The following is a 26,644-nucleotide window of genomic DNA, read 5'->3' on the forward strand; positions in this document are numbered from 1 at the left end:
TTCTTCTGATTTATACTATTGTTTTAAAAAGTTAGACAAAAATTTTAGTAAAGATGCAAACATTTCCTTCAGGTTTTTAGAGCCTTGCCAAACCTTCTATACACTGCTTTCAAAAATAACATGTAATATGGTTAACCTAAATATAAAGCAGGTAAGGCTTGCAATGGAGAAATACCATACTGCTTAACTCTGAATGCATTCGTGTGCAAAGACTACAAAGGGAAACTTTAAGCAAACAGCACAATTCACCTTCTAAACAAGAAACAAGTGTTTTTATGCTCGTTTAACCCACCAGTAAAATAAACAATAACACTTTACAAAACATACTCAGAAAATTTAGACATTAAATTTAAAAATATTAACTTCTATCTTTCAACCAGCAGTAACAAGTATGAAATTACTTTGAATAACTCTATTTTTCAACTTATCTGAATAATTCTATTTTTCAATTTATCTGAAAATTCATGGAGGTGAAAGTTTACAGCTCTTCCCTCCAAAACCAACGGTTTTCTTCAGCAATACTCAAGTACCAGTTAAAACAGAAACTCACAAAAAATTTTCCCATGCCAAGAAAACATTTTTAGTACCTGTTTCTGCCTACTCTTTCAGATCGGCTCCCCCCATGACCGCCCCTGGAAGCCTCACAACCTGAGCTACTGTATGACTCACGAGGAGGAGGGTACATCCTATCCTTGGAGGATGGAAACCCTTGTTCTTGTCTTCCGCCACGGTCACGACCACTTAAGTAGGTATCACTTCGGCTGCTTGAGTAACTTTTCCGACTTCCTCCATATCTGTCTCTTGTACTGCTATAATCATCATAGCGACTGCTTCTGCCATATCTCAGAGGTGGACCTCTTCCTGATGGAGCACCACGGGAGCCCCCTGTGAAATCAGTAATTGATAAAATTATAAAACTTTTCCCGTTACTTCTATAACATGACTGTAAAGTACTAAATCTTTGAAAGGATAGCCTTTATCTGCCTCTGTGGTGAAGATATGAATTAGCAGCAGTGGTGAAGGGGCTTTCACATTTATTTAAAAGAGCAGTACTTTTTAGTTCCAGTAGTTGAGAAGGCAATGGCAACCCACTCCAGTACTCTTGCTTGGAAAATCCCATGGGTGACGGAGCCTGGTAGGCTGCAGTCCATGGGGTCACTAAGAGTCGGACACATCTGAGCGACTTCACTTTCATGCACTGGAGAAGGAAATGACAACCCACTCCAGTGTTCTTGCCTGGAGAATCCCAGGGACCGGGAAGACTGGTGGGCTGCTGTCTATGGAGTTGCACAGAGTCGGACACGACTGAAGTGCCTTAGCAGGAGTTTAAATGTTAATTTTTTGGAAAAGACTAAAATTTTGAACTTCATAATGTTCCTGTGCTTCATACTCTCAACAGCACTTTTGCTTTTAAAAATGTTACAATAATTTTTGTGATTAAAAAATGTGAGCTGCCAAATTATCCTTCATATCATTTGAAATGACAGATCAAAAATAATTCAAAGACCTTCAAACCAATCAATTAGGTAGAAATTACATTTTATTTTCTGAGAAAATAGAAGTAAACTTGAGTAAATGATGTAGATCTAGCATATCAATTCTAATTTTGTCATTTGTAAGCTGTAACTGTACTCTTACCATAACTCTTGTATGAATCCCTGTAGGAGCCTCCACTTCGATGTTCAGAATATTCTCTATCACGGTTTCCACCGTAGCCATCACGATCACTACATTTAAGAGAATTAATGTTATAATTAACCATTTCCATAAGTTATTTGATTAAAAACAGAATTGTTTATAGTACCTATGTCCTCTAGAGGAATAATCATCTCGAGAACTTGAATGGCCATAATCACAGTATGCACAGTCTCTAGACGGTGGAGCATAATCCTCGGTGTCTCGCGAACTTGAATAATCTCTGCCTGAGAAACTTAAAACAAACAAACAAAATTAAATGATAAGAATTCAGAAAGAAAGTTTTAAATGTGCAAAGGACTTCAATATACTTTTCCTCAAGGAAGATATATAATTATGAACAAGAATATAAAACACTGCTTAACATAATTGTATTTTAGGGAAATACAGTTTCTCAATCCGAATGAGATATCTACTCTGCACCTAGCAGACAGGCTATATATATAGAGAGAGATTTTTTAATATAAAATATAAAACATCAAGTGTTTGTGAACATGCAGAGAAACTGAAATCCTGTGTGTGCATGGTAGAAATATAAAGCTGTGTCAGACTCTTAGAGACCTTGTGGACTGTAGCCCACCAGGCCCCTCTATTGATGGGACTTTCCAAGCAAGAATTTGCAGTAAGTTGCTGTTTTCTCATCCAGGCAATCTTCCCCACTTCGGGACTGAACCTGAGTCTCTTGCATTGGCAGCAGTGCAGTTATGGAGATGAACGGTTCCTTAAAATACTGAAGTTACTGTACGACCCAGGAATTCCAATTCAGAGTTTACACCAAGAATTGAAAACAGGCACTCCAATGTTTGTACACATTACCTACAAAGATGGATAAACAAACCATGTTAACTATACATACAATGGTGCTAACCCCCACTCAAAACCTGAAGTAGTGACTCATGCTTCAGCAAGGATTATCTTTGAAAACACTCACACTAAAGGAAAAGCCACATATTAAAGGTCACATATTGTTAGGGCTTCCCCGGTGGCTCAGTTGGTAAAGAATCCGAGTGCAATGTGGACGACCAGGGTTCAATCCCTCAGGAAGATCCTCTGCAGAAGGGAATGGCTACCCACTACAGTATTCTGGCCTGGAGAATTCCATGGATAGCGGAGCCTGGCAGGCTACAGTGAACGTATGATATATTTAGGATTAGGTAAATTTACAGACACATGATATAGGTGGGTGTTTACTAGGGATACAGGAGGATAAAAATGGGAGCAACTGCTTATGGATTTTGTTTTGGGGTGATTAACTATTTTGGAACTGAACAGAGAGAGTGGTTGTAGAATTCTGAGTATTTTAAATGCTACTGAATTGTTCACTTTTAAAATTTTGTTAGATAAATTTTACCTCAACAAAATGAACTATGACTTAAAAATGCATGTATTTTATTTTTCATTACCTCTCTTTAGTAGCACAACCATTATCTCTTGGTGACACACAGTTATCTCTCCGAGAAGACATTGGCTCTCTATGAGGACCTCCTCTGTAATTTTCCCTCCGCAACACTGGACCTTTAATTTTAAAATGCTTACATAAGTATCTCAGAATTGAGAGTAATAGTTCAAGGAAAAAAAAAAAATCAAAAGACTGGTATCTTTCCTCTCTCCAAAACAATTAAATAAACTACATATAAAATCGTATTAATGCACATTTAGTTTGCTTTATACATGTAATTCCTGAACACTTTATTTTCTGACATCATCTGCTCCCTGTACATTTTGCATAATCCTTAAATTACAAGTAATAGAATCTCTCAAAACTTGAGTAAAATCTAATTAATTTTTGGAAACTATTATCACATATTCAATCACAAAGTAGCTGATTCTCTCCTAATGGTGATAAATTTAACATAAACCGCAACCTGAATTACTGACCTTACTAAACAATTGTGCTTTTGAGTTCAACTACTTATTAGTAATAAAGGGCGCACTTGAAAAATGCTGCCTCTTCCAAAACAGGAAACTAATTCCCATAAATAATGTTCACTTCTTGTGCTAATTCTTACTAATTCCTGGTGGTCAGACTTCTCTTGTTTTGTTTGCTTACTGGGCTAATAGTCTAATGAAACTTTAGTTTTCTCAACTTCTTTACTATTTTGAAATCAATACCATATTACACTTGGCTTCAATAATAGTCTATACATAAAATGACAATTTGATAGTGATTCAAAGTTTTTAACTGTACCAGGAGTCAAACAACAAAGTAAAAATACGTCAAGAATCCAAACTAAAGTTAATATGGCAAATTTCAGTTAATGTTTATAATTACATGAACCAGGTAGCCAATATAACAGAGCTAAACGATTCTACATTCCAAAATGCTGACTCATAGGATATTAGTTTTCATAAAAATACTTGACCTTGAAACTACATGAAAACTCCTACTAAGCAGCAAATGTTAGCAACTTAAAAAAAAAAAAAATTCTGAGGAATTCTCTAGCAAGCTTCAGTTCAGGTCAGTCGCTCAGTCGTGTCCGACTCTCCGCGACCCCATGGATCACAGCACGCAAGGCCTCCCTGTCCATCTCCAACTCCTAGAGTTCACTCAAACTCATGTCCATCAAGTTGGTGATGCCATCCAGCCATCTCATTCTCTGTTGTCCCCATCTCCTCCCACTCCCAATCCCTCCCAGCATCAGATTCTTTTCCAGTGAGTCAACTCGTCGCATGAGGTGGCCAAAGTATTGCAGTTTCAGCTTTAGTATCAGTCCTTCCAATGAACACCCAGGATTGATCTCCTCCAGAATGGACTGCTTGGATCTCCTTGCAGTCCAAGGGACTCTCAAGAGTCTTCTCCAGCACCACACTTCAAAAGCATCAATTCTTCGGCAATCGGCTTTCTTCACAGTCCAACTCTCACATCCATACATGACCATGGGAAAAACCATAGCCCTGACTAGACGGACCCTGGTTGGCAAAGTAATGTCTCTGCTTTTTAATATGCTATCTAGGCTGGTCATAACTTTCCTTCCAAGGAGTAAGCGTCTTTTAATTTCCTGGCTGCAATCAGAATCTGCAGTGATTTTGGAGCCCCCCAAAATAAAGTCTGACACTGTTTCCACTGTTTCCCCATCTATTTCCCATGAAGTGATGGGACCAGATGCCATGATCTTCGTTTTCTGAATGTTGAGCTTCAAGCCAACCTTTTCACTCTCCTCTTTCACTTTTAGATTTAAAGGAAATGTCTTCCCCACTTCTATGTTAATCACCTACTACACATCTAAAATTAGATGCTAAAGAATTATTTTCCAGCTGTGAATCAACAAATAAACTAGTGATCAGTAAACATGTGCATCGTAAAGTTAAGCATTCATTTTAAAATTGCTCACTTTTACTAAGAAACAACAGTCCCTATATTATATAGCGTTTACCTTGTCCTTTCATTCCACTACTGGTTCGCCCTTGAGCAGAAGGAGCAGATCTTTTAGGAGAAGGACCTTCACATCTTGAGGATGGTCCTCTTTTAGGTGGATAAGTTTCTCTTGAAGAGCTCATATTGCGACTATATCCATTATCACCTGTATTTCAATGAAATCTTTTAAGTAGAATAAACATTAAGTTTCGCTTACTGTTTATAGATATTTACTAAAGAACTACCATTGCCTTCAGCAGTCGTATTTGCCTAAACCAATAAAACTAATTCCTCAAATGATACATCAGTTAGTACAATTCAGTTTGAAAAATTTACGAAATGAGTCAAGAACCACTGCTGTGATAGTAGTCTGAAGAGAATAAAGGAGGTGGAGAAAAACCAGGGTAAAATAAATTTTTAAACACACTTGGAGGAAAATGATAATAATTCATACTATTCTGGTATCAAAAAAGCTTTTTAAAAAAGTAACACAATAGGGCGGCGGTCCTAAGACAGCGAAGGAACAGAAGAGGGAGACCACTTCCTCCACAAATTCATCAAAAGAGCATTTGAACGCTGAGTAAATTCCACAAAACAACTTATGAATGCCAGCAGAGGACATCAGGCACCCAGAAAATCAGCCCATTGTCTTCGAAAGGATATACAAAAGAGGTAAGGATGGAGATCTGTCCCAGAAAGGGAGTCTCAAAAAAGAAAGAAGGTTCCAAACACCAGGAAACATTCTCACTGGCGAGTCTGTGGCAAGCCTTGGAAACTCAGAGGGCAACATAACTGGGAGGAAAAATAAATAAATAATTAAAACCCACAGATTACATGCCCAATGGTAACTCCCAGTGAAGAAGCAGCACAGACGCCCATATCCGCCACTAGCAAGTGGGGGCTTGGCAGGGAGATGCGGGCTGCTTTGCTTAGAGTAAGGACCGGACCTGAAGGCCCCGAGGGCAATCTGAGGGAGCTAACTTGAGATAGCAAAGCAGACTGTGGGATAGATATCCTGCAAAAAGGCAAAAAGCCCAAACCTAAGACACCGCCAGACCTGCTCACAGAACAAAGGACTGAGCAACTTAGCCAGCTGCAGATGGCCAATCCCCCACCAAGACAGGCAGGAGAGGGCAAGCAGAGCTGTTTAAGGGGGCAATCAAGGCCCCACAGAGGCATCATCTACCAAACTGCAAGCAGGCTTCGATGATAACCAAGTTTTCTTGGGATTCTGGACGGTTGACAACAGCCTGAGAGGGTACGCCAGTTGTATACCCAGAAAACCGAGAAGTAGGGCCCGGGGAGGTGATAAGTCGCAGCGACTGCGCTAGCCAAACACCTGGCCACCTGAGCTGCTCAGACTGGGGAAGGGCCCAAAATGCAGGCCCAACCAAGTCTGCGCCTTTGAGGAGTACTACCTGAACCTGAGCGGCTTTGACCTGGGAAGTGCTTGCTACCCAGGGCCTGCCTCAGACAGTTCCTGGCAGAGCAACCTAGAGCTTGAGCAGTATAGAGAGGGAAAGTACACACGCTGTGAGCGGGGGCAAACCCAGTGTACCCGAGACACTGCGAGCACTCCCCACAAATGCCAGTGATATCTGTTTGCAGACTTCCTCCTTCCCCACAGCACGACTGAACGTGAGCCTAAAAAAGTGTCCACCACCGCCCCCTTGTGTCAGGGCAGAAGCTAGACACTGAAGAGACCAGCAAACAGAAGAAGCTAAAACAGAGGGAACGGCTTTGGAAGTGACAGATGGAGAAGTCTTGAGGCTACTGCAAGAATAAGACTGAAAACCAGAGGTAGGAGGCTTAAGTCCAAATCCTGAGAACAGCAGAGAACTCCTGACCCCATGGAACATTAAGCGATAGGAGCTCATCAAACACCTCTATACCTAAACTGAAACCAAGCACTACCCAAGGTTCAACAAGTTCCAGAGCAAGCACACAAAGTTCCAGAGCACAGCACAAAAATTTTCCAGCCACACAGGAACATAGCCCTTAGCCTCAATATAGAGGCTGCCCAAAGTCACTCCAAACGCACTGACATCTCATACCTCATTACTGGACACTTCATTGCACTCCGGAGAGAAGATATTAAGCCCCACCCACCAGAACACCGGCACAAGCTTCCCTAACCAGAAAACCTTGACAAGCCACACCGTGCAATCCCACCCACAGAGAGGAAACTTCATAATAAAGAGAACTCCACAAACAGACAGAAGACGGAAAGGCCACCCCACCCACAGCAATATAAGCAAGATGAAGCGTCAGAGAAATACCCAGAAAGTAAAGGAACAGGATAAATGCCCACCAACCCAAACAAAAGAGAAAGAGACAGGAATCTACCTGATAAAGAATTCTAAATGATAGTGAAAGTGGTCCAAAATCTTGAAAACAAAATGGAGTTACAGATAATTAGCCTGGAGACAAGGATCGAGAAGATGCAAGAAAGGTTTAACAAGGACCTAGAAGAAATAAATAAGAGTCAATATATCATGAATAACACAATAAATGAGACCAAAACACTCTGGAGGGTATCAACAGTAGAATAACGGAGGCAGAAGATAGGATAAGTGAGCTAGAAGACAGAATGGCAGAAATAAATGAAACAGAGAGGAAAAAAAGTAAAACGAATTAAAACAAACGAGGACAATCTCAGAGACCTCTGGGACAATGTCAAATGCACCAAAATTCGAATCATAGGAGTACCAGAAGAAGACAAAAAGACAGACCTGAGAAAATACTTGAGATAATAGTTGAAAACTCCCCTAAAATGGGGAAGGAAATAATCACCCAAGTCCAAGAAACCCAAAGAGTCCCAAACAGGATAAACCCAAGGTGAAACACCCCAAGACACATATTAATCAAATTAACAAAGATCAAACACAACAAATATTAAAAGAAGCAAGGGAAAAACAACAAATAACACACAAGGGGATTCCCATAAGGATAACAGCTGATCTTTCAAGAGAAACTCTTCAGGCCAGGACGGAATGGCAGGGCATACTGAATGTGTTGAAAGAAAATAACTTACAGCCCGGATTACCGTACCCAGCAGGGATCTCATTCAAATATGAAGGAGAAATCAAAAGCCTTACAGACAAGCAAAAGCTGAGAGAATTCATCACCATCAAATCAGCTCTCCAACAAATGCTAAAGGACCTTCTCTAGACAGAACACAGAAAGAGTGTACAAACTCGAACCCAAAACAATAAAGTAAATGGCAACGGGATCATAGGTATCAATAATTCCCCTAAATGTCAATGGGTTGAATGCCCCAACCAAAAGACAAAGACTGGCTGAATGGATACAAAAACAAGACCCCTATATATGTTGTCTACAAGAGACCCACCTCGAAACGAGGGACACATACAGACGGAAAGTGAAGGGCTGGAAAAAGGTACTCCTCGCAGAGACCAAAACAAAGCAGGAGTAGCAATACTCATATCAGATAAAATACACTTTAAAACAAAGGCTGTGAAAAGAGGAAAAGAAGGACACTATATAATTATCAAAGGATCAATCCAAGAAGACATAACAATTATAAATATATATGCACCCAACATAGGAGCACCGCAATGTGTAAGATAATGCTAGCAATTGAGAGGGGAAACTAACAATAACACAATAAGAGTGGGAAACTTTAATACCCCACTCATACCTATGGATAGATCAACTAAACAGAAAATTAACAAGGGAACACAAACGTTAAATGATACATCAGACCAGTTAGACCTAATTGATACCTATAGGATATTTAACCCCCAAACAATCAATTTCACCTTTTCCTCAAGTGCACACGGAACCTTCTCCAGGATAGATCATATCCTGGGTCATAAATCTAGCCTTGGTAAATTCAAAATAATTGAAATCATTCCAACCATCTTTTCTGACCACCATGCAGTAACATTAGCTCTCAGTTACAGGAGAAAATCTATTAAAAATTCCAACACATGGAGGCTGAAGAACACGCTACTGAGTAACCAACAAATCGCAGAAGAAATCAAAATATGCACAGAAATGAATGAAAATGAAAACATGACAACCCAAAACCTCTCGGACACTGTAAAAGCAGTGCTAAAGGGAAGGTTCATAGCAATACTGGCATACCTCAAGAAACAAGAAAAAAGTCAGCTAAATAACATAACTCTACACCTAGAGTAATGAGACAAGGAAGAAATTAACAACCTCAGGGTGAGTAGAAGGAAAGAAATCTTAAAACTCAGGGCAGAAATAAATGCAAAAGAGACCAAAGCAAAAATCAACAAAGTCAAAGGCTGTTTTTTTTTTTTTTTTTTGAGAGGGTAAATAAAGTTGACAGACCATTAGCCAGACTCATCAAGAAACAAAGGGAGAAAATCCAAATCAATAAAGTTAGAAATGAAAATGGAGAGATCACAACAGAGAACCCAGGAATACAAAGGACCATACGAGACTACTATCAGCCATTACAGGCCAATAAATGGACAACTTGGAAGAAATGGACACATTCTTAGAAAAGTACAACTTTCCAAAACTGAACCAGGAAGAAATAGAAAATCTTTAACAGACCCATCACAAGCACAGAAATGGAAACTGTAATCAGAAATCTACCAGCAAACAAAAGCCCAGAGCCAGACGGCTTCACAGATGAATTCTACCAAAATTTTAGAGAAGAGCTAAGGAAGGTTATGACCAACCTGGATAGTGTATTAAAAAGCAGAGACATTACTTTGCCAATAAAGGTACGCCTAGTCAAGGCTATGGTTTTTCCCGTGGTCATGTATGGATGTGAGAGTTGGACTGTGAAGAAAGCTGAGCACCAAAGAATTGATGCTTTTGAACTGTAGTGCTGGAGAAGACTCTTGAGAGTCCCTTGGACTGCAAGGAGAGCCAACCAGTCCATTCTAAAGGAGATCAATCCTGGGTGTTCATTGGAAGGACTGATGCTAAAGCTGAAACTCCAATACTCTGGCCACCTCATGCGAGACTTGACTCACTGGAAAAGAGTCTGATGCTGGGAGGGATTGAGGGTGGGAGGAGATGGGGACGACAGAGAATGAGATGGCTGGATGGCATCACCGACTCGGTGGACATGAGTTTGAGTGAACTCTGGGAGTTGGTGAAGGACAGGGAGGCCTGGCGTACTGTGATTCATGGGGTCGCAAAGAGTCGGACACGACTGAGTGACTGAACTGAACTGAACGCCTCTCCTACTCAAATTCTTCCAGAAAACTGCAGACGAATGTAAACTTCCAAACTCCTTCTATGAGGCCACCATCACCATAATACCAAAACCTGAAAAAGATACCTCAAAAAAAGAAAACTACAGGTCTATATCACTGATGAACATAGATATAAAAATCCTTAACAAAATTCTAACAATCAGAATCCAACAACACATTAAAAAGATCATACATCATGACCAAGTCGGCTTTATCCCAGGGATGCAAGTATTCTTCAGTATCCGCAAATCAATCAATGTAATGCACCACATGAACAAACTGAAAAATAAAAACTGTATGATTATCTCAATAGATGCAGAGAAAACCTTTGACAAAATTCAACATCCATTTATCATACAAACCCTCCAGAAGGTGGGAATAGAAGGAACATTCCTCCACATAATAAAAGCTATATATGACAAACCCACAGCAAACATTATCCTCAATGGTGAACACTTGAAAGCATCTCCCCTAAAGTCAGGAACAAGACAAGGGTGGCCACTCTTACCATTACTATTCAACATAGTTTTGGAAGTTTTGGCCACAGCAATCAGAGCAGAAAAAGACATCAAAGCATTCCAGATTGGAAAAGAATTAAAACTCTCACTATTTGCAGATGACATGATCCTCTACACAAAAAATCCTAAAGACTCTACCAGAAAACTACTAGAGCTAATCAATGAACATAGTAAAGTTTCAGGATATAAAATCAACACACGGAAATCCCTTGCATTCCTATACACTAATAATGAGAAAATAGAAAAAGAAATTAAGAAAACAATTTCATTCACCGTTCCAACGAAAAGCATAAAATCCTTAGGAATATACCTACCAAAAAAACCAAAAGGCCTATATATACAAAACTATAAGACACTGGTGAAAGAAATCAAACAGGATACTAATAGATGGAGAAAATACCATGTTGGTGGATTGGAAGAATCAATACTGTGAAAATGACTATACTGCCCAAAGTTATCTATAGAGTCAGTGCAATCCCTATCAAGCTACCAATGTTATTTTTCACAGAGCTAGAACAAATAATTTTACAATTTGTATGGAAGTACAAAAACATCGAACAGCCAAAGCAATCTTGAGAAAGAAGAAAGGGGGGAATCAATCCACCGGACTTTAGGCTGTACTACAAAGCCACAGTCATCAAGACAGTATGGTACTGGCATAAAGACAGAAATATAGAGCCATGGAACAAAATAGAGAGCCCAGAGATAAATCCACACACCGATGGACACCTCATCTTTGACAAAGGAGGCAAAGATATTCAATGGAGAAAAGACAATCTCTGTAACAAGTGGTCCTGGGAAAACTGGTCATCCCCTTGTAAAAGAATGAAACTAGAACACTCCCTAACATCATATACAAAAATAAACTCAAAGTGGGTTAAAGACCTAAGGGGAAGACCAGAACTCCTCTATAAACTCCTAGAGGAGAACGTAGGCAAAACACTCTCTGACATAAATCACAGCAGGATCCTCCATGAACCACCTCACAGAATATTGGAAATAAAAGTAAAAATAAACTAAGAGGACCTAATTAAAATTAAAACCTTCTGCACAGCAAAGGAAACGATGAGCAAGGTGAAAATACAGCTTTCAGAATGCGAGAAAATAATAGCAAATGAAGCAACTGACAAATAATTAATCTCCAAAATATACAAGCAACACCTGTAGCTCAAATCCAGAAAAAATAAACGACCCAATCAAAAAATGGGCCAAAGAACTAAACAGACATTTCTCCAAAGAAGACAAACAGAAGGCTAACAAACATATGAAAAGATGCTCAATGTCACTTCTAATCAGAGAACTGCAAATCAAAACCACAATGAGGTGCCATTTCACCCCGGTCAGAATTTCTGGCTGCTATCCAAAATTCTACAAGCAAAAAAGCTGGAGAGGATGTGGAGAAAAGGGAACCCTCCTGCACTGTTGATGGGAATGCAAACTAGTGCAGCCACTATGGAGAAAAGTGGGGGAGATTCCTTAAAAATCTGGAAATAGACCTGCCATACGACCCACCAATCTGACTCCTGGGCATACACACCGAGGAAACAAGAATTGGAAGAAACAAATATACTCCAATGTTCAATGCAGCACTGTTTTTAACAGCCAGGACATGGAGGCAACCTAGATGTCCATCTGCAGACAAATGGATAATAACGCTGTGGTACATATACACAATGCCGTATTACTCAGCAATTAAAAGAATACACTTTAACCAGTTCTAATAAGGTGGATTAAACTGGAGCCTATTATACAGAGTGAACTGAGCCAGAAATAAAAACACCAACACGGTATACTAACACAAATATATGGAATTGAGAAAGATGGAAACAATAACATGGTATGCGACACAAAAGAGACACAGGCGTATAGAACAGTCTTATGGACTCTGTGGGAGAGGGTGAGGGAGGGATGATTTGGGAGAATGGCAATGAAACATGTACATCATCATATGTGAAATGCATCGCCAGTCCAGCTTCGATCCATGATACAGGATGCTCGGGGCTGATGCACTGGGATGACTCTGAGGAATGATATGGGGAGGGAGGTGGGAGGGGAGTTCAAGATGGGAAACACATGTACAACCGGTGGATTCATGTCAGTGTATGGCAAAACCAATATAGTATTGGAAAGTAATTAGCCTCTTAATTAAAACTGTTTATAAAAGATAAAAAAAGGATACATTTGAATCAATTCTAATGAGGTGGATGAAAATGGAGCTATCATACAGAGTGAAGTAAGCCAGAAAGAAAAAAAAAAAAAACCAATGCAGTATACGAACACAAATATATAGAATTTAGAAACATGGTAACGATAATCCTGTATGCGAGACAGCAAAAGAAACACAGATATATAGAACAGTCTTTTGGACTCTGTGGGTGAGGGAGAGGGTGCGATGATTTGGGAGAATGGCATTAAAACATGTATATAATCATATGGGAAATGAGTCACCAGTCCAGGTTCAATGCATTATACAGGATGATCGGGGCTGCTGCTCTGAGATCACCCAGATGAATGATGTGGGGAGGGAGGTGGAAGCAGGGTTCATGATAGGGAACACATGTACACCCGGGGAAGATTCATGGCAATGTAAGGCAAAACCCATACAATATTGTAAAGCAATTCAGGTAAAGCAATTAGCGTGCAATTAAAATTAAATACATACATACATACATATATATAAAGAATACATTTGAATCAGTTCTAATGAGGTGGATGAAACTGGAGCCTATTATACAGAGTGAAGTAAGCCAGAAAGATTAACACCAATACAGTATACAACACATATATTGGAATTCAAAATGATGGTAATGAGAACCCTGTATTCGAGACAGCAAAAGAGAAACAGAGATGTAGAACAGTCTTATGAAGTCTGTGGGAGAAGCCAAGGGTTGCATGATTTGGAGAATGGCATTGAGACATGTATGTTATGATATGGGAAAAGAATCACCAGTCCAAGTTCGATCCATGACACAGGATGCTCGGGGCTGGTGCACTGGGATGACCCTGAGGAATGATATGAGGAGGGAGGCGTGAGAGGATTTCAAGATGGGGACACATGTACAACCGGGTGGATTCGTGGCAGTGTGTGGAAAAACCAATATAGAGTATTGGAAACTAATTAGCCTCTAATTGAAATTTTTTATAAACGATAAAACATGAATACATTTGAATCAGTTTTAATAAGGTGGATGAAACCTAAGCCTACTATACAGAGTGAAGTAAGCTAGAAAGAAAAACCAACACAGTATACTAACACATTTATATGGAATTTAGAAAGATGGTAACAATATCGCTTTATGTGAGACAGCAATAGAGACATAGATATAGAGAACAGTCTTATGGACTCAGAGGGAGAGACAAGCAAGGGATGATTTAGGAGAATGGCACTGAAACAAGTATGCCGACATACGTGAAATGAATCATCAGTCAGGTTTGATGCATGATACAGGATGCTCGGGGCTGGTGCACTGGGATGACTCAGAGGGATGATATGGGGAGGGAGGTCGGAGGAGGGTTCAAGATGGGGAACACATGTACACCCAGGGCCGATTCATGTCAATGTATGGGAAAACGAATTCAATATTGTAAAGTATCAGCTTATAATTTAAATTTTTAAAAAGAATATATTTGAATCATTTCTAATGAGGCGGATGAAACTGGAGTCTATTATACAGATTAAAGTAAGCCTGAAATGAAAACACCAATACAATATACTAACACACACATATGGAAATTAGTAAGATGGGAACGATTACCCTGTATGTGAGACAGAAAAAGAGACACAGATATATACAACAGTCTATGGACTCTATGGGAGAGGGCGAGGGTGGGATACTTAAGAGAATGGCACTGAAACATGTATATTATCACATGGGAAATGAATCGTCAGTAGAGGTTCGATGCATCACACAGGATGCTCGGGACTGGTGCACTGGGTTGACCCAGATGGATGATATGGGGAGGGAAGTTCGGCGCGGGGCGGGGGGTTCAAGATGTGGAACACCTGTGCACTCGGGGCAGAATCATGTCAATGTACAGCAACACCAATAAAATATTGTGAAGTAATTCGCCTCCAATAAAAATATTTTTTTAGAAAAAGTATACATTTGCATCAGTGGAGAAGGAAAGGGTAGCCCACTCCAGTATTCTTGCCTGGAGAATCCCATGGACGGAGAAGCCTGGTAGGCTACAGTCCACGGGTCGTAAAAGCGTTGGACACGACTGAGTGACTGAACGGAACGGACGGAATGAGGTGGTTGAAACTGGAGCTTATTATACAGTGAGAAGTGAGCCAGAAAGAAAAACACCAATACGGTATACTAACACATTTATACGGAATTTAGAAAGATGGTAATGATGACCCTGTACGCGAGTCAGCAAGAGTCACAGATATATAGAACAGTCTTATGGAATCTGTGGGAGAAGTCACGGGTGGGATGATTTGGGAGAATGGCACAGAAACATGTATATTATCATATGTGAAACGAATTGCCAGTCCAGGTTCAATGAATGATACAAGATGCTCGGGACTGGTGCACTGGGAAAACCCAGAGGAATGATACTGCGAAGAGGGAGGGGGTTCAAGATGGGGAACACATGTACACTGGGGCATATTCATGTCAATGTATGGCAAAACCACTACAATATTGTAAAATAAATAGCCTCCAGTTTAAATTTAGAAAATGACTACACTGAATCAGTTCTAATGAGGTGGTTGAAACTGGAGCCAATTATAGTGTGAAGTAACCCAGAAAGAAAAACACCAATATAGTTTACTAATCATATATATGGAATTGAGAAAGATGGTAACGATACCCTATATGTAAGACAACAAAAGAGACTCAGATATATACAACAGTCTTATGGACTCCGAGGAAGAGGGCAAGGGAGGGATGATTTGGGAGAATGGCATTGAAACATGTATATTATCACAGGTGAAATGAATCTCCTCCACTCAGGTTTGATGCATGATACAGATTCCTCAGGGCTGGTGCACTGGGATGATTCAAAGGGATATTATCAGGAGGGAGATGGGTTCAAGATGGGAAATACAGGTACACCCAGGGCAGATTCATGGCAAAGTATGGCAAAACCAATACAATATTGTAAAGTAAGCAGCCTCCAATTAAAATTTTTTGAAAAGATTAAAAAAAAAGAATACATTTAAATCACTTCTACTGAGGTGGATGAAACTTCAGCATATTTTACACAGTGAATTAAGCCAGAAAGAAATACACCAAAACAGTACACTAACACATATATATGGAATTTAGAAAGATGGTAACCATAACCCTGTATGCGAGACAGTAAAAGAGACACAGATGTATAGAAGAGTCTTATGGACTCTGAAGGAAGGGCAAATTTGGGATGATTTGGGAGAATGGCATTGAAACATGTACATTATCATATGTGAAATAAATCCCCAGCCCAGGTTTGATGAATGAAACAGGATGCCCGGGGCTATCGCACTGCGATGACCCCAAGGGATGATATGGGGAGGGAGGTCGGAGGGGGGTTCAAGATGGGGAACACATGTACATCCGGAGCGGATTCATGTCAATGTAAGACAAATACAACACAATATTGTAGACTAATTAGCCTCCAATTAAAATTTTTCAGAAAGGATAAAAAAAAGTAACACATTTGAATCAGTTCTAATGAGGTGGACGAAACTGGAACCTATTATACATAGTGACGTAAGCCAGAAAGAAATACACCGATACAGTGTATTAAAGCATATATATGGAATTTAGAAAGATAGTAACAATAACCCTGTCTGCGTGACATCAAAAGAGATACAGATATCTGTTACTGTTACTATACAACAGTCTTATGGACTCTGTGGGAGAGGGAAATGGTGGGGTGATTTGGAAGAATGACATAGAAACATGTATATTATCATATGTGAAACGAACTGCCAGTCCAGGTTCGAAACATCTTATAGGAAACTCGGGGTTGGTGCTCTGGAATGACCCAGAGGAATGATATGGGGAGGGAGGCGGGAGGGGGATTCAAGATGGGGAATGCATGTTCAGTCAGGGCAGATTCATGTCAAAGTATGGCAAAACATATACAATATTTTAATTAGCTTCTAAGTAAAGTTTGTTTTTTCTTTTTAAGATTAAAAAAAAAGAGAATACATTTGAATCAGTCTAAATGAGGTGGATGAAACTGGGGCCTATTATACAGAGGGAAGTAACCCAGAAAGAAAAACACCAATACAGTATACTAACGCATATCTATGGAATTTAGAAAGATGGTAAAAACAGCCCTGTATGTGTGACATCAAAAGAGACACAGAAATATACAACAATCTTATGGACTCAGTGGGTGAGGGAGAGGGTGGGATGATTTCACAGAATGGTATTGAAACATGTATATTATCATATGAGAAACGAATAGCTAGTCCAGGTTCGATGCATGATACAGGATGCTTGGGGCTGGTCCTCTGGGATGACCCAGAGGAATGACATGTGGATGGAAGTGGGAGAGGGGTTTAAGATGGGATACACAAGTACACCCAGGGAAGATTCATGGCAATGTAAGGCAAAACCAATACAATATTTTAAATAATTAGACTCCAATTAAAATTAAATATAAATATATACATATATATATATATATATATATATATATATATATATATATATATATATATATAACATTGAATCAGTTCTAATGAGGTGGATGAAACTGGAGCCTATTATACAGAGTGAAGTAAGCCAGAAGGAAAAACACCAACACAGTTTACTAACACATTTATATGGAATTTAAAAAAGATAGTAACAATATCCCTTTATGCGAGATAGCAAAAGAAACACATATATAGAACAGTCTTATGGACTCTGTGGGAGAGGGCGAAGTTGGGATGATATGGATGGATGGCACTGAAACATGTATATTATCATATGTGAAATGAATTTCCAGTCCAGGTTCGATGCATGAAACAGGATTCTCTGGGCTGGGGCACAGGGATGACCCAGAGGGATGATATAAGGATGGAGGAGGGAGGGTGTGTTCAAGATCGGGAAGACATGTATGTCTGGAGCAGATTCATATCAATGAAAGGCAAAACCAATACAATATTGTAAATTAGCCTCCAATTAAATTGTTTTAAAAAATAAAAAAAAGAAGCAATTTGTAACTGTTCTAAAGACGTTGATGAATATGGAGCATATTATACAGAGTGAAGTAAGCCAGAATGTAAAACACCAATACAGTATACTAACACATATATATGAAATTTAGAAAGATTTTAATGAAACTCTTGTATGCGAGACAGCAGAAGAGACACAGATATATAGAACAATCTTATGGACTCTGTAGGAAACGGCAAGGGGGGATGATGTAGGAGAATGGCATTGAAACATGTATATTAATATATGTGAAAATGAATCGGCCATCCAGGTTCAATGCATGGTACAGGATGCTCGGGACAGGTGCTCTGGGATAACCCAGAGGGATGATATGGGGACAGAGGTGGAAGGGGTTTCAAGATGGGGAACTTATGTACACCTGGGACAGATGCATGTCAACATATGGCAAAACATATACAATATTCAAAAGTCATTAGCCTCCAGTTAAAACAATATATATATAAGAATACATTTGAATCAGTTCTAATGAGGTGGATGAAACTGGAGCCTATTCCACAGAGTGAAGTAAGCCAGAAAGAAAAACACCAATACAGTATACTAGTCCATATATATGGAATTTAGAAAGATAGTAACAATAATCCTGTATGTGAGACAGCAAAAGAGACACAGATATACAGAACAGTTTTATGGACTCTGAGGGAGAGGGAGAGGGTGGGATGACTTGGGAGAATGGCATTAAAACATGTGTATTATCATATGTGATATGAATCTCCAGTCCAGGTTCGATGCATGATACGGGATGCTCGGAGCTTATGCACTGGGATGACCCAGAGGAATGATATAGGTTGGAGATGGGAGAGGGGTTCAAGTTGGGAAAGACATGAACACCCAGGGCAGATGCATGTCAATGTATAGCAAAACCAATACAATATAGTAAAATAATTAGCCTCCAAATAAATTTTTTTAAAAATATTAAAAAAGGGCAAAAAATTACAATTGAATCAGTTCTATGAGGCGGATGAAACTGGAGCCTAATATACAGAGTGAAGTAAGCCAGAAAGAAAAACTCCAGTACAGTATACCAACACATATATATGGAATGTAGAAAGATGGTAACAATAACCCTGTATACGAGACAGCAAAAGAGACACAGATATATACACCAGTTACGGACCCCGTGGGTGAGGGTGGGATACTTGGGAGAACGGCACTGAAACATGTATATCATCATAGGTGAAACTAATCGGCAGTCTAGGTTCCATGCACGATACAGGATATTCGGGGCTGGTGCACTGGGATGCTCCAGAGGAATGATATGCGTAGGGAAGTGGGACGGGGGTTCAAGATGGGGAACACATGTACACCCGGGTAGTTTCATGTCAATGTATGGCAAAACCAAAACAATAGTGTAATTGGCCTCCAATTAAAATTAACATAATAAAAAAAGAATGCATCTGAATCAGTTCTAATCGGTGGATGAAACTGGAGCCTATTATACAGAGTGAAGTAAGCCAGAAAGAAAAACACCAATACAGGATACTAACACATACATAGGGAATTTAGAAAGACAATAACGATAACCCTGTGTGTGAGACAGCAATAGAGACACAAGGCTGGTTGGGATGAATTGGGAGATTGGCACTGAAACATGTATATTATCATATGTAAAATGAATTGCCAGTCTAGGTTCGATGCAAGATACAGGAAGCTCGGGGTTGGTGCTCTGGGATGACCCAGAGGAATGATATGGGGAGGGATGTGGGAGGGGCATTCAAGATTGGGAACACATGTACTCCCAGGGTGGATTCATGCCAAGTATGGGACAACCAATACAATAATGTAAATTAAAAAAAAAACACATGTCACAAAGCTATTTGTACCTCATAGAGAAAGAGAGAATATTTTACATGAAATATACATTGACTTGAATCTATCCAAATATTAAGTCCCAATGTTGCACAAGTGAAACTAATCCATTCTTTTAAATAAACTATACTTCAAATAAATAAAATGTAACAATAATTAAGTCAAAACAATAAAAATATGCACCTAAAAATACAAACAACACCTTTTATAGGAAAATATGCAACTTTTCAAACAACCATGGATACATACATAATTCGATAAAAAAAAAATCCTGCTTATAATTGAATTCACACAGATCAATTCTGTTTTGTTCAAGCATAACCTTTAGTGTTAATTTTGAGTAAAAGGCTATGTTCTGTTCAAGTTTAACAGACGTTAAAAATACATGGTATGCAATGAAAAATTATCTTTTTATCTAACTAGAAAAATGTTGACAGATATATTCCAATTACACTTGGCAGAGTATAAGCTAGTAAACTTTTCCCCTCATCTCTTGAGAAAACAACAGAACTGTGTGATCTTATAATGAACACACGCTGTAACTGAACTTAAGATTTTCTAAAAATGGCACATCTGGTTGTCAAAACCAGAAGTGAAATTTTTTAAAGATTTGCTACTGTTAGTAGAAGAGACAAAGTTCGTTAAATATATGGAAGTTTATGAATGGAAAGTGACTCCCTTCTTCTGTCTTACCAAGTAAAAACTTCTTTGAAAATCTCATATTACCATTTTCAATAACTCACTGTTCTCTAACACACACAAACATGTAAATATATATGTTTTTTATGTAAATATACATACAAAACAGATGCTTTTACATCTGCATCAAAGACAACTTTTCCAAAATGCAAATTATACTACAACAGAACCCAGGAACAAAAGCACCGTATCAAAATGACAGTGGATATTTGCATAGATTTGTCTGCACATTTATGCTCAAGACAAACACTATAAGGTCAGTCCAAAAATATGGAATTTTCACCCCTGAACTGTGGTTATCTGTTATGTAATCTTGAAAATTATCCAGTACTTTTTACAATACAGTAGGACTACTCTGAAAGTATATCAACGTAGTTTTAATTCTTTAAATAAAGTTATTTGCTGTAAGCTGGAAAATTCTAATGTATGATCAACAGAAATGAATTCTGTAGAAAAACTCTTAAAGAGGCATCAATAACAATGGTTAAAAAAAACTTAACAAAATTTAAGTGATTTCCCTGTAAGACGATAAACATTTTTTGCACATACGTAATTTTAAAACTACGACAATTCTTTACAACTTAGAAATAATTTTGATTATCAAGAATGGTAATTTCTCACCTAATATATTCTTATCGATTATTCTGCCCATTACCAATGCAATAAAAATTAAGGTTTACTAGATGTTCAAACTTAACAGGTTTTCAGTGCTATGGCATCCTTATATTTTAATACATTACCAAAGTGTCCTCCTTGAGACACACGCCCTCTTGCTCCTCCTCCTTTTTCACATCTCAGATTTTTCAGATGGCCCCTTTTTCTTGCAGGAGGTTGAGATCTCAGTTTACCACCACTTTCAAATGATGGCTTATTGGCTTGTTCTACTTTGTTTTTCCATCCAAAAACTAAAAGATTAAGTACAGCATCACTAATGTTACATAAAATTTAACTTATTGTTGTAATGAGTTAAATCAGTATTTTTTCCCCAAAAGCAAACATTTTTTTCCTGAAATGACTGTGTCCTTCCACATGATGAACATGACTTAATTGGCAATTGCCTTTCGTAAGTCATCCACCACAAAGCATATGCATTTACTATCAGAATTTCCGGAAAGGTTCTCTAGTATTAAAAGATGTGTATCTCTCCATTACCATGAAAAAGCACACATTTTTATTTTCTGTAACGTGCTTCATTTTAGTAATTTTTCCATTTAAAATTTGTTTCCCAAGGGTATGTAAAAGCATGCATATTACTTACAGTATTTACTCAAAATTATTGTTCCTATCATAATTACATTTTAGCATTTGTTCTATTAGACACAAACATAAAGAAAATTTCTCAATATAAGTGCTGCTCTGTATTTACTCTAGTTCTATTAATTTTCTTCCTTTTTCTTTTTTAAAACTAGGGTCCTTATTTGGTCTTTAACATTTCTTGCCTTACACAACTGTTTTATTTTGTGTTCCCAAATAGTTACCGTAATGCTACTTCATATTTTTCAGAAATGCTTAAACTTAATTGATCTTCCAATATCTGCCGTAATCTTTTACAGAGACCAAAGGGAGTTTTGAAAACCCAGCAGGAATCATACTATATAGACTCTTGTTATTTCATATTATTTTTGGAAAATAATTTTAAATCCTAAATTCCTACCAGGACTTCTGGCTGAAATGGGCTCTAGCTCAATATAATCAGCCTCAAAAGCCATGTTTTCCCATCTTAGGTCTTATTTTCTATTTTTTGGTTCAAAATATTTTCCACAAATTCATGCACTGCCTCCTTCCCAACGCAGGATTTAGCTTACATTCCTAGATATACCTAAAAATAGTATCCAAAACCCAATAAGCTCTACCAAAATTACTACTTCATTTTCCTTAACATTTCTGCATGTGAAATTAATGTTTCCTCTCGTACATCTTTTCCCTTCACCCTAGAATACCAGTGCTCAAGAAAATAAATACTTTGTCTCATCCATAACCATTAGTCAGCTACTAAATACAATCAATGCCTTACAATATAACACCTACTGAATAAAGAATAATTCAAGTGTAATTTCAGATTACATGTTCCTGTGGCTAGACAACTAGAACAAATTAAAAAACAGCAATTAGTTACCATCAAGTAGTCTCAAGGAAACTTTATCTCTGTGACCCAAAGCTGGGTCAAACTTAACTTTTAGGTATTACCATATCTGAAAAATGAAAGTACAAGGGTCAGCTTGTGCCACATGCCTGAAATATACTAGAACCATAACTATAGATAATAGGGAATTAATGTAGTCACACTAAGGGAATGTAGAAGTTTTAGAGATAATTTAACAATTAACAGGATATCATGAGTACAAAAGCCCATGACCCACAATACAAAATGGGGGAAATAGACTTTTTTATTTAATATAACAATCCACAGAGGTGGAAATCCTGGAGCAAACACAGTGCTCTGTAACTAGCTAAAGAAGTGGGATGCTTATGGCTGATTCATGCTGATAGACTGCAAGAAACCAACACAATATTGTAAAGCAATTCTCCAATGTTTAAAAACAGTTCTGCCTCTAAGGGACAAATTTTTATTCGTAACACTGAAACAGTGAAGACTGACTTAAACAGAAAATGCCAAGACTTAAAATACAGAATGGAATACCGGTAGAGTGCTGAAGGTTAAAACCTATTTGTGTTTACACTTGAATGCTAATAGAAGACAGATTTAATCTATTTTGTTGCTGCTGGGTATTAACTTCAATCTCTTCCCAACCAGAGGATCCAGTGTTTATGTGACAAAAAGGAGAGTGAAGCCTTACAGAGCATTATACTATTGTAACAATAAAGAAATCTATAAAGAGTACTAGATGAAGAACATTCATTATTAAGACTTACCTTTCCATTCATTCCTTTGGCAGCATCCTTTGCATCTGCCCGGCTCTCAAAAGTAATGAAAGCAAAGCCTCTCGACTTGTTTGTGTTCCGATCCCTTATCAAGAGAACTGTAATATACATAAATCTTTTTAATTTAAAATGTCACATAAAACTGAACTTTATTGTTTTCAAAATAATCACTCCTTTGACGCTTTCTCATAAGACCCCTTTAACATACTTGAATGTTATCAATAGAGTACAAACTTTTGAAAGTTACTTAAAAGCAACAAAAATCTATATATTATTTTATATATGATATAAAAACACCACACAATTTGATTTTTATGTATAACTTCTAGTATTTTAAAAACTAACAGTAAATAATCTCAATAATTCTACAATTACCATATCTTATTCTATTTCATGTCCCAGGACCATTAGTACATTTTAAAAGCACTCTTTTCTTCCCTTTTCAGTAAGAGGAGACCCTTTCACTGACTGCCAAGTGCTTAATCAATTAAAAAAAAAATCTCAAACTACTCAAAGTATACATATGCTTTAACGACTTAATGTATATTGATTCTACAGTTACCTTCCATAATGTGACCGTATTTCCCAAAATCAGCTTCAAGAGACTTCTCCGTTGTTTCAGCACTGAGGCCTCCTATGAAGAGCTTTCCAGGCCTATCTGCTTCCATCGTTTTACTGTTACGTGGCAAAAAATATGCCAAAAAACTAATCATGAGCCAAAATGTTCAAGTGTCATTAAAAAAAAAAAAAAAAACTTAACTTTAAAAAATGTTTACTAAAAAGACAAGAAAACTTGTAACGCAAAAAGGAAAACAAGCGCTGAACTAACGAATGACGTTTTTTACAGATGACAAAAGCCTGGAAGTTTAAATTACATTAGACGGCTGCTGTAAATCTCTTTTGAGCTGCACTATTTAAAGGTTTCACTCATTAAAACCTAAATACTGTATCTAAGTTTTATAACATGTGCATAAAATATACTAAACAGATTTTCAAATTTCCTCCATTTTCTCACGTTTATATTCATTACCCTACAAATAATCTTTAAAATACACTTACATTCAAAAACTTCTGCAATACTAAGTCATAAAAGCCACAAAAGAATAAAATACTTTGTTGAGGGAAATTTAACCTGTGGGCTTTTGTGGTAGAGTAAGAATCATGGCGCCAAACTGAATAATGTTAACTTTTACGAACATTAAAATTTGACCGTTTTTGTTAAAATAATCAACAGTTCGACATTTGAAAACTTTAAAGTCATGTAAGTAAAATGGTTAGGTATATTGGTTAAGTTTTCCAACTACTGTCACTATCTCGGAGAAAAACTGTTAAAGAAGTGCACGTGAAACCAAACGGAGCCTCGGCTGTTACATCGCGATGCACAATTTGCACACCCAAGGCAAGGGAGAAAACCTAAGTTATACACCAAAGCAATATCCCACGACTAGAAGCCGGAAGCCGAGAGAGAAAAGCTGGATTACGCACCAAAGCAACAGGCCCCACAACTAGCAGCCCCAAGCCAAGGGAGAAAAGCCGGTTTGCACACTGAAGCAACAGTCTAGCGCACTAGCCGCCCCAAGCCAACGTGGGTCGGGGGGGGGTGTGCAGGGGCGGACCGAATTACACACCAGTGCAACATTCAGCCCGGAGAAGGAAATGGCAACCCACTCCATTGTTCTTGCCTGGAGAATCTCAGGGATGGCAGAGTCTGGTGGGCTGCCGTCTATGGGTCGTTCAGAGTCGGACACGACTGAAGCGACTTAGCAGCAGCAGCAGCAGCAGCAGCCCCAAGCGGAGGGAGAAAAGTCGCGTTACCCACCAAAGCCGCATTCCGCACAACGACCAGCCCCAAGCCAATGTAAAAAAGCCGAATTACACACCAGAGCAACCTTCTGCACGATTAGCAGACCCCAGCGAAGAGAAAAAACACGTATTACACACCGAAGAGGCAATTCGCCCAACAGGCCCAAGGCAACCGAAAAAAAGCCGCATTATTCACCAAAGCAACATTCTCAAGACTAGCGGCCCCAAGTGGAGAGAAAAAAAGGCAATATTTCGCCAGCAACCAAAGCAAACTTCCACATGACTGCTGCTGCTGCTGCTAAGTCACTTCAGTCGTGTCCGACTCTGTGTGACCCCACAGACGGAAGCCCACCAGGCTCCCCCGTCCCTGGGATTCTCCAGGCAAGAACACTGGAGGGGGTTGCCATTTCCTTCTCCAATGTGTGAAAGTGAAAAGTGAAAGTGAAGTCGCTCAGTCGTGTCCGACCCTTAGCGACCCCACGGACTGCAGCCTACCAGGCTCCTCCATCCATGGGATTTTCTAGGCAAGGGTACTGGAGTGGCTTGCCATTGCCTTCTAGCGAGTTCATTTCTACTTTTCACTTTCACACATTGGAGAAGGAAATGGCAACCCACTCCAGTGTTCTTGCCTGGAGAATCCCAGGGACGGGGGACTTCCGTCTGTGGGGTCACACAGAGTCGGACACGACCGAAGTGACTTAGCAGCAGCAGCAGCAGTCCCAAACCAACGGAAAAAAGCCGCATCACACACCAAAGAAACACTATGCGAGTAAAAACAAGAGCCGCATTACACACCAAAGGAACACTAGGCGAGAAAAAACAAGAACACACCAAAGTAACACTAGGCGAGAAACGAAAGTAATATTCCACGCGCTTAGCAGCCCGAAACCAACGGAAAAAAGCCGAACTGCAAATCAAAGCAACATTGCACGAGAAACCAAAGCAACATTCCACGTGACTAGCAGCCCCAAACCAACGGAAAAAAAACGAATTACACACCAAAAGCAGCCAAGATTCCGCACTAGTAGCCATAAGCGGATGGAGAAAAGCCCAGCGTTATATACCAAATTAAAGAAAGCAAAAGCAGCTTTCTCAGTCCCAGGGAAGGAGTATATGCCCAGTATATCTTCCCACGGCCAACATCCAGACGTTTCAAACCCCCTTCTTTGCCCACCCCCACCCTCCCGTCCATCCCCCAGCCCTCCATTCAGACAAAAGGACTCTCCACCTTCACTGGCTTTCCATGGCTACTTCAGGCACTGATTCTCCAAGGAATAAAAATTAAAGATACTTTTCAAGAATTAAACTGATAAGACTTTTCAGGAGAAGGTACACACACACACACACACACACATTTCACTCAGTTATTAGTTCTTACAGGAAAAGGCCTGACAGGAAAAAATCAGTCTGAGTTACCATTTTTCTCCAGTAAACACGGACGCTATAACTATAAACATGTTCTCGTAGGGTCTAAATCTGTTTTCCAATCTTAAAATGTGCAACTCCGTACCTTTTTTCGCCTCG

At 38.9% G+C, this 26,644-nt stretch overlaps 1 protein-coding gene across 3 annotated transcripts; it reads right to left on the bottom strand.

Annotated features, from left to right (window-relative positions):
• Positions 1–580: 580 nt before the first annotated feature.
• LOC148773132 (RNA-binding motif protein, X chromosome-like) lies at positions 581–23,985 on the bottom strand. 3 transcript variants are annotated; one of them, XM_088834485.1, is made up of 9 exons: positions 23,880–23,985; positions 23,305–23,415; positions 21,175–21,339; positions 5,070–5,216; positions 3,099–3,210; positions 3,050–3,060; positions 1,805–1,937; positions 1,639–1,727; positions 581–885 (listed from the first exon to the last, which is right to left on the bottom strand). In XM_088834485.1, exons 1-9 carry the CDS (start codon positions 23,983–23,985, stop codon positions 581–583), a joined length of 1,179 nt encoding a protein of 392 aa, XP_088690611.1. The 3 variants fall into 3 exon arrangements, with proteins under 3 accessions (XP_088690611.1, XP_088690613.1, XP_088690612.1); XM_088834487.1 differs by lacking the exon at positions 3,050–3,060 and having other exon boundaries at positions 1,805–1,930; XM_088834486.1 differs by lacking the exon at positions 3,050–3,060 and having other exon boundaries at positions 1,805–1,930; positions 5,064–5,216.
• Between the last annotated feature and the right edge of the window lie 2,659 nt (positions 23,986–26,644).

This window comes from Moschus berezovskii, chromosome Y (genome assembly GCF_049115385.1).
Source record: "Moschus berezovskii isolate FMDL1 chromosome Y, NW_MosBer_1.0, whole genome shotgun sequence".
In the NCBI taxonomy this organism is placed as follows: Eukaryota; Metazoa; Chordata; class Mammalia; order Artiodactyla; family Moschidae; genus Moschus; species Moschus berezovskii.